This window comes from Octopus sinensis, linkage group LG9 (assembly GCF_006345805.1).
Source record: "Octopus sinensis linkage group LG9, ASM634580v1, whole genome shotgun sequence".
In the NCBI taxonomy this organism is placed as follows: Eukaryota; Metazoa; Mollusca; class Cephalopoda; order Octopoda; family Octopodidae; genus Octopus; species Octopus sinensis.
The window spans coordinates 92376224-92386223 of record NC_043005.1 but is presented as its reverse complement, the minus strand read 5'-3'; the positions used below and the strand labels follow the sequence as shown (position 1 = coordinate 92386223).

Below are 10000 nucleotides of genomic sequence, written 5' to 3'. Positions count from 1 at the left end.
AATGAAGTAGAAAATTATTAGCTGCGAGATTTTTTTAACCATCCCAAATAACAAAAGAGCCTTTTCCATGCATCTTAAACTCTGATTCCTTCTTTTGGTAGACACAGGCAATCTGTATTCTCTCCTAGTTGCTGCTTCTCTTGATCTTTGGTTTATTCTTAGAGTGCGCACCTTCCAAGTCATATCCAGTGTCTACCATTAGTTTGTAATTACAATTCTAAGTAAATTTTTGCTTCCCCAACATCTGTCTTTGAAAAGCAAGGGCTGGGGATAGGCAGTCATCAAATGTTTCACGTCTCTATTCAGTCCATGCTAAAATGGGAAAACATGTGAAACAAACGATCAAATTTGGTTGAAATTCATCTTACCTGCTTCATTTAATTGCTGATTGCTATTGATTCTCCAGTTCGTTGCCTTTTATTTTTATTTTTTTACTAAACTTGTACCTTTTGAATTTTAACTGTCGACTATTTTATATCAGATGGTTATGAGAGCTTATCTATAAGTAAGCCATCTATTCATTCTCGCCATCAGTTAGTTACTTTGAAGTTATGTGTGTGAACTCCCATTCTGTCAACATGATATATTACCCTTTCGATACCAACCTACCTGAAACTGCCCAGGGTTCTATGAGATAGATTCTCTGTTTTAAAGTTATCGAAGTTAAAAAATGTTACAGCAAAATTTCATGTTATTTTAGTGTCTAAATACCAACTTAATAATGGCAAAATTGTTTCAATAAATTCTTTATTAATTTTAACATTGATTGAAACAAAGGCAAAGATAATGCTATGGATATATCACATGGCTTAACACAACTTTATTTCTTAAATAGATTATGAGAATGATTAGATTGGTATCATTCTATATTTTTTCTTAATAGATCTAAATTTTAAAGCAAACTTTCTCCAAATATATTCTTTTGTTTGAGCAGCTTCAGGTTATGGAAGCTATGTTTTTCTGTTCTGAATTGGTACTTAAACATAATGATGATGTCTGATATTTTTCTTTGTTTTTTATTTTGCAATATTAGTATCAAACATTACTGTTGCAACTGAGAAGCCAAGCCCCATTGTTACAACTGAGAAGCTGGACATCCCTGTTGTGACAACTGACAAGTCGAGCACCCCTGTTGTGACAACTGACAAGTCGAGCACCCCTGTTGTGACAACTGACAAGTCGAGCACCCCTGTTGTGACAACTGACAAGTCGAGCACCCCTGTTGTGACAACTGAAACGTCAAGCACCCCTGTTGTGACAACTGAAACGTCAAGCACCCCTGTTGTGACAACTGAAACGTCAAGCACCCCTGTTACAATTAACAACTCGAGCACCCCTGTTGTGACCACTGAGAAGTCAACCACTCACATTCCAAGTACAACACACATACCAATTCCAACAAAATCGCGTCAGTATGTTGTGACTGGAGCTAATGGACAACATTGTATTGTTATAACTACTGATATATCTTATCACTATTCTTATAAGGTAATGTTTTTTAAAGCAACTGTTGATCCCTTATGAAGAGAATGCATGTCAAACAGTTGATTGAATCAGCTTGAATAATACTTAATTCCTTTTAATTAGATGAAAGAGCAAGTTGTCCATGGGATTTGAATTAAAATGTAAAGGAACATAACTAAATATTATAGGATATTTTGTATGGCCTGATGAATGCTAAAATCTCAAACCAATTTGTGATGTTTTATTTTATTTATAAGCTAGTCGAATATTCAGTTGCCTTTTATCTATCTGAAGGTAGATTTGCTTATTAACTGAAATGAAAGTGTAAAATCTTTGTTATCAGAAAAGCTCAATCTCATTATCAACTTGGAACCAGCTGATTACTGCAATTTTCTAGGTTTTAACTGTTGCTTAATGCTTTTCTTTTTTGTCTTAGCTAATTTGGATGTAATTTTTCTTGCAGAATATTACTGAAGCAGGAGATATCTTTTCAAATGCGACATATAATGGCAGTTGCAGTGATACAGCTGATGAACTGTCAATTTACTCATCAAATGTTCATCTAGACTTAGTTTTTGCAAAAATTAATTCTACAAAGTTTTTGAAGAAGGTTGCACTATCAGTTGGGGATCACAATTTAAGTAAGTCAAGCTTTATTTGTGAAACAAAATATTTAGTTGTTCAAGATGGTGATATATTTAGGGTGCTAATTTTAATTTCTTTTTTTAATAGCTGTTTCCAAAGACAATATGAATGAATTACTGTTGAAGGAGAATGAATATTTTGTTTGTAAATCAAATAAAAAGATAACTTTGAACAACTCATCTATTACCTTCAAAGAACTGACTTTGGATATCTTCAGAAATGCTACTAACTTAACTGCCCTTGGATCACGTAAGTATTTTTTTCTTTTTTTTACTCTACATGTAAACGTTTATAAATATTTTAACTTTTCATGGACAAAAACTTATTCAAATGCTTGTAATTCTTGTGATTCTAGTTGTGTAAAAATTTTATGAAATCAAAGATAATACACAAACTAAATCTTGAATTTGTGAATGGAAAAAATAGAACTGAATATTTTAGATGTTTCAGAAGTTATTAGAATTGCCGAATCTTTACCTTTTGATTGGCAGATTTAGAAAATAATTTTTTGTTACTAAACACTTTCAAACTTCGGACACTGGCAGAATGTGTCATATAAAACATCTTTTACTCTTAGCATTTTTGAGAAAAGTTTATATTTATGAAGTTATTTTGTGTTAAAGTTGTCCTATTTCGGTAATTTCAACCAATCATTGATGTGTATTCAGCTGAATAAAATTACTGCTGCTTCTGGTGGTGTTTATTTCGTTTGTCACTGTTATTTATGACATATTTCATCTCAGTTACATTTGTATGAATAAACTAGTGTATCTGAAGCATGTTTACTTCATGGCAACACCACAATCGTTTGTGTATTTCTACTGCTTTTAGGTTTTTTTTTTCCTGTTTTTCAGCTACTATTTTTGGAAAGACTTCCCCCCCCCCCCCGTAACCCTGGAACCCTGTCGCCAAAACTAGTACAAATGCACGAAAGACGTCATAACAGTGACAAACGAAATATACACTGCTGATAGTTGTTGTTGACAAACAACGGCAGTAATTTAATTCAGCTGAATACATGTCATTGATTGGTTGAAATTACCGAAATACTACAACTTTAACATGAAATAACTTCCTAAATATAAGCTTTTCTCAAAAACGCTAAGAGTAAAAGATGTTTTATATGACATGTTCTACCAGTGTCCGAAGTTTGAAAGTGTTTAGTTACAAAAAATTAATTTCTTGATCTGCCGTTCAAAGGGAAAAGATCCGAGTTGCCCTATAAATCTTTAGAACAGAGGGCCTCTGCAAAGTTGCAGAAAGTGTATGAGTTGTTCAGATGTTTCCAAGATGGCTGAAAAAATGTTGATATTGACGAACATTCAGGGAGACTAGCAACCAGCAGGACTGAGAAAAATATTGCAGGCATGCATGCAGCTGTGAGGAGAAATCATCGAATCACCATCCATGAGTTACTAGAGGATGTACAAAGTAGTTACGGTTCAGTTCAGTCCGTTATTACTGAAGATTTGGGGTATGAGATGAATGTCTGCCAAGTTTGTGCCAAAACTGCTTTCAACTGACCAAGAAGACACGCGGGTTTCTGTTGCTCAAGATCTCCTTGATTGTCAAGAAAGATGAAAACTTTGTGTAGGCCTCTGAGCAGGTATTGCCAAGCTTTTGGCAAAATTTGATACAGATTCTCTGTCATGGTCAATGTGACAACCACATGCTATGCACCTTCCTTCCAAGCATTGCTGTAAACAGTGGAAGTGAGCTAGAATGTTAGATCTTAGTGTGCATGCACAGCAGAGTTCAGTCAATCTGTTCCAAGTGGCTTTACTCTGCATTCTTTAGCTTTGTTACTATAGCAACAGTCTGGATACTTATTGATCAGACTATGTATTCCTAATTTTATTGCAAAATGCTGAGTCAGTCATTGGTATTTAAACACCTACTGATAAAATTTCAAGTGAGTGTGTAGAGTTACATTGTTGCTACCCATCTTGAACCTGATTAATTCAAAACAGTGAATGAGTTTTAAATTTGACAGCCTGAATATTAGAAATCAATGGCTTATTTAATATTTAGATCAACCAACAGTTATTGAATGATTTTTATATACATTAACACAATGGTTACCAGATATACATTGCTTATCTTAGTCTAAGAAATTTTTGTTTTCTTTTTTGACCAACTTCCTGTACAAACTTTATCACTATGATTGAAGTTTGTCTCTATTAATTACCTGAAAACAAATAGTTTGTAATGCCGGCTATTGATATTTTTCTTTTTCAGGACACATTTGCGTTGAAGATATGAAGACAAGCAGCATTGTTCCTATTGCTGTGGGAGCTGCCTTGGCTGGTTTAGTAATCACTGTCCTAATTGCCTATCTAATTGGTAGAAAACGAAGCAGGAGAGGCTATGAATCCGTTTAAAAAGTAATGTGTATGAGTTTGTGTGCACGTGCATTTGTGATGGAAGTGTGTGTATGTATCCATTTGCATATGTGTACGTATATACATACACATTTGTATATATGTGTATATGTATGTATATATCTTTATACATATGTGTGTGGGTGGATGTGTGTATATATATTATATGTAAGCAACTTTTGTACTTCCCAATCTTGACACTCTTGTTTTCTAAGAAAACATTTTCTTTTAAGGTAGATATGAATAATACAGAATATATCCTAGTTTCAGTAAAACTGATTACAACCTGTTTCTTCTAATAGGATTTTTGATTTCTTCCTAGTTTCAAATTTTACTTATTTATTAACTTTTCTCCTCTTACCTATTTCAGCAGTTTGACGCACACTAGAAAAGTCTTTACCCTTAATAGATTATATTCAGTCTTGGATTTTTTTTGTCTGATTTATGGTTATCTGACTTTTGGCTTTTTCCATTTAAAGATTTTTTTTTTTTTTTTAATCATACAATTATTGAAATAAATATTGTTGTAGAAGATTGTTTTAGAACATCTTGAGAGAAAAAGCAAACTCAGATTTTGAATTCTGCACTTTGGCTTCACGACTTGTTTTTCGTTGTAGAAAGCATTGTTGCATCTTTATTTTATTTTTCAAGGTAGTTATATGGTGCAGTTATTGTCAAAACACCAATTTGGATTAGATGCTTATTTAGTGATCCATTGTTTCAAAATGTTCTCATTTTTACCCTTTAGTTCTCTGTTGACATAATATTTAGGGTTGGATCTGATAACCTTTATAACTGTAGTTCACCAAATAGGTAATAACACAAGCACTGGTAGAGCAAGGTTAAATGAAATGAACAGGAGACAATTACATTGAACACTTGTCTGAGCTAGTATGTACAAACAGTAAAACTAATATGTATGTTCTTATTTAAATTTGGTTCATTCTTGCTTAAATTTATTCTCTTCCAACATTTTTCTCTCAAGAGAAAAATTCTCTAGCAGTGACTATTGCCTGATAGAAATTCCATTTCTGAATATGGCTAATCTAATATTAAATTTTCTAAAACTTCTTTTTAGTCTCCTTGAAATTACCAATGTAGCTAAAAAAAAATTTTAGTTCAACAGTTTGTCAGTGCATGTGTGCATTACGCTTGCAGTGTGTATGTGTTGGTGAGAGAGAGAGATTTCACTTTCAGTTCTTGAAAACACCAGCCCAATCAATTTCTTAAGCTGGGCATAATGTTTTAAATTAGGGTTGTGTGTGTGTGTGTGTGTGGAGACATGTAACACAAGTTTGAGTTATTTTTTTGTCTTTTAATATCAGTTTTGATACTTATCAAAAAGGGAAATTTTGCTTTTCCAAAATTTTATTCAGTAATATTTATTTCCCTAGATATTTTTTTTCTAATTTTGTTTGCAACTAATAATTCCCTCTCAATAATGCCTTAGGTTCTTCTATAACATAAAGGAATTTATTTTTTATTTTTTTTATATCTCCATATATTAAACTTAAGATGTATCTCGGGTGGGGTAAAATTGTATTTTTGAAGTCAGATTTCTCTATTAATATTGAAATTTAATCTTTATATAAATTTACAAAACTTAGCTAGGTTCTATTTATAGATCTTTTTAATAATCCACATCCCAGTTTCAGGCCACAATATTCCTTCTCTACTCTCCAACTAATTTGAAGTGAGCAGGATAAGATGTATAGAAAGTGAAAAGTATATGCCTCTATTTTGTTAATAAATTTTTATTATTGATATGTGTTGTTATTCTATCACATTTATTATTCATATGAAGTTCACATTTGTACTGGTACGCCTGCATCGATGTGGAGTTTGCTTTGTTACCAAGTGATCTTGAGTACTATTTTCAGTGTGTGGTGCCTTGGGCAAGTGTCTTCTGCTGTAGCATCTGCTGACCAGTGACTTGAGTAAAATTGTGAGGCGGAAACTGTATAGAAGCTTAGGTGTGCATGTTGTGTGTTTGCATGTATAAGATTGTATACATGCATCTGAATGTTTGTCCTCTGTCCTCTCAATGAAAGCATTGAGCTAAAGACAAAAAGTGTCTATGGATTGTTCTCTTGCTGTTTTCAGAGACAAGTAGAGTAAAACAAAGAAAAAAAATATATAAACCAGGTAAGGTTTAGTGACAATGGGCATCCACCTGTAAAACTTGGATTATATTCAACCCATTTTAGGATGGAAAAGAGACTTGGACATAAATCAAATTCACAAGTACACACTGGAAAAGGCTACATGGAATCTTAATAAAAGAAATGGAATGAGCTTCTTGAACTATTTTTAGGGACATAAATTAGAATGTGGCTGTTGACATGAAAGTGAATAGTTGGAATGTAATATAAAATATCAAGTGCCTGTACAGAAGAATTAAGTTGAAAATGTGTATATTCTTTGCATTTTCAATTTTGTTGCTATATTACTAGCTGTTTGGATTAGTAGTGTTTTTTTTTGTTTTTTCTATAGTCATCATCTTCATCGTTTAGCGTCCGCTTTCCATGCTGGCATGGGTTGGACGGTTCAACTGGGATCTGGGAAACCAGAAGGCTGCACCAGGCCCAGTCTGATCTGGCAATGTTTCTATGGCTGGATGCCCTTCCTAACGCCAACCACTCTGTGAGTGTAGTGGGTGCTTTTTACGTGCCACCGGCACAGGTGCCAGACGAGGCTGGCAAACGTCCACGATCGGATGGTGCTTTTTACATGCCGCCAACATGGAGGACAATCGGGGCAGCGCTGGCAATGGCCATGTTCGGATGATTCTCTTATGTGCCACCGGCACTGGTATCACAGCTACAATTTCCATTGATGCTGATCGATTTTGATTTTCACTTGCCTCAAAGGTCTTCACAAGTAGAGTTTTGTGTCCCAAAAAGGAAAGGTAATAGTGTGCGTAAATATATATTAATATATATTTATTCGAGTGTGTTCGTTACCTGCGTCGCCTTACTAGCACTTGTGCTGGTGGTGCATGAAAAAACATCCGAGCAAGGTCGTTGTCAGTGTCGCTGGACTGGCTCCTGTGCAGGTGGCACATCAAAAGCACCATTTGTGCGTTGCCGTTGACAGTACCACCAAACTGGCCCTCGTGCCATCCAGCTGTAGAAACTCTGCCAGATCAGATTGGAGCCTGGATTACCAGACCTTAGTCAAATTGTCCAACCCATGCTAGCATGGAAAGCAGATGTTAAATGATAATATATATATATATATATTTTAGGTTGTCTGGAAAGTTCTGAGCATTTTTTAATAGTCAAAAGGGGATATAAATGATCTCAAATTTTATTCTTCCATTATTATTAATGACCTTTGCCCATCTATCAGGCAATTTAAATATTCCATCAGCATAAAATTTGACTGGTTTTGGTGAAAAAAAGTTATCTAGATGCATTTTGACTCCCTCTAAATCATTAAATGTTTTTCCTTGCAATGAGTTCTGTAGTGTCTTAATTCTAGCATTCCTTATTCATAAACAAGTATCAATGTGGTTTGTTGCAGTCGTCTAAGAAAACATGCTTGGAAATTGGTGAGGGTTGGCAATGTTAAGTGTACCAACCTTAGATCTTCCCCAATGAATCCTATCTAATCCATAATTTCCACTTATAAGGTGGCAAGATGCAATGAAAATTTTAGGAAAATAAAAATAAGTGGTAATTTTACCAGTGTGTGTGTTAAATTATAAGGCACAAAAAGAAAATGACTCACCCCAGACACAAGAGTATATATATATATACCTTCAAGCAGGCTATCCACATGCTAGAAATAACAGCCAACTCTCACAAAACTGCGATAACATAATGCAATCAATCTACTCACCTTTCTGCAAAGATTTCTTTCAGAGTAATTTCCCACAGTAATATGACAAAGTAATTCATGTGAAATTAAAGTGGTCTTTCTTTTTAAAACTTTTTTTGAAATTTTTTTTTTCCCCATCAACCTATGCAGGAAAATACGGAGACTAAGAATATGGAAAAAATAAACACAAATTCAAATTTTAATTTCGAATTTTCTATGAGAAACTCTGACCCTAAATCCCCCCAGCCATCCCACTGTCTAAATGTGAAAATGAACGGTTGTTTTGTCTGTTTCTGTATGCATTCTAGTAAAAGGCCCGAGGGTGTGTGTGTGTGATTTGAAATTTTACAAACCAATTTTTTTTTTCAGAATCAGATCCTCCATAGCCAAAAATGTGAGTGTTTATTGTGCGAAAACACCTAAAGCTCCACAAGGTCTGGCAAGGGGTGGTGGCGGTCCCTGCTGTACTCTGTCGCCACAACTTTCTCTCACTCTTTCTTCTGTTGGCCTGCTCGCTTATCCAGCGGGGTGGCGTAATTTGAAGGCTAAAACAATGCAAAGCGCATTGTGTAGCAACATCTGATAGCCTGGTTGGTCACGGTGATGTATGTGTATGTATGTATGTGTATGTATGTATGTATGTGTATGTATATGTATGTATGTATATGTATGTATATATCTATATGTATGTATATATATATTGTTACGAACCTGCCGTCGCTCAACTCGAACTCGGGACCCTAAGTTGAGCGATGACGACCACGCTCAGTCAAACGGAAATCCACCACAGAAAGCAGGGGTGGGCAGCGAACGCAAGCCAGTGACCGGAGACAACAACAACAGGAAGAGAGAGACAGCGGAAGGCAGTTGCTTACATTTAACAACAGTTTATACAATTGTTACAACATGAATCAAAACGTAATACATTAAAGAGAAACATATAACAAATCGTACAGAGTTAAAAAGAAAAACAATAATCAATGCATGTACAATACACAACGTCCGAAAACAGTCCACATTAAAGTCTTTCTCTTCTCTTCAACAATTCTTTTTACATTTCAATAGATTACAGTTTGTCACAATGTTCTTTTTTCCTTTTAGTCAGTCTTTCTGTTTTTTAACAGAACTCACAAGTTCTTTTCTTTTTTTCTTTTACATTTCACATCAACATCCAAAATTCAACAACAAAAACATAAACATTACCGCATGTTCCGAGTCTGCAACAATTTCAGCTGCCTTCTCGCCGTCATCTCCATCTCACTCCCTTATACGCTCTGCTCACGGTCTGGCTGACTGACTCTGATCGACCCTCACACCAAAACTGACCAACAAACGCCAGCTCGCCGCATTTATAAAGGCTAGCATTTTAATTTTATTCTTAAACTTTCCCTGGCCGTAGAGACCAAAATATCACTTCCTAACTCATTAATTTTCGCTACAGATGACAGGACAAAGCGCCATAACTTGTTTCGCCAGTCCCTCTGGCACCAACCAGCAGAAACTGGGTCATAACACTTTTTCTTCAACTGACCTCGTATCACTATATATGTATATGTATGTATGTATGTATGTATATATGTATGTATATATATGTATATATATATATGTATGTATATATATGTATATATATGTATGTATATATATGTATGTATATATGTATGTATATATATATATGTATGTATATATAT

The 10000-nt window shown here is 34.6% G+C and overlaps 1 protein-coding gene across 3 annotated transcripts in view; it reads left to right on the top strand.

Moving 5' to 3' along the window:
* LOC115215562 (lysosome-associated membrane glycoprotein 1) overlaps positions 1 to 6254 on the top strand; it is a 27771-nt gene extending 21517 nt beyond the window's left edge. The window contains exons 3-7 of one of the 3 annotated variants that reach the window (XM_036506156.1): positions 1034 to 1090; positions 1121 to 1488; positions 1928 to 2105; positions 2197 to 2358; positions 4348 to 6254. In XM_036506156.1, the coding sequence (XP_036362049.1) occupies positions 1034 to 1090; positions 1121 to 1488; positions 1928 to 2105; positions 2197 to 2358; positions 4348 to 4490 (908 nt within the window). In that variant the 3' untranslated portion in view covers positions 4491 to 6254. Of the gene's footprint in view, positions 1 to 1033; positions 1489 to 1927; positions 2106 to 2196; positions 2359 to 4347 lie in introns of all 3 variants that reach the window. The other 2 variants (XM_036506157.1, XM_029784762.2) reach the window with 2 other exon arrangements.
* Positions 6255 to 10000: the final 3746 nt, after the last annotated feature.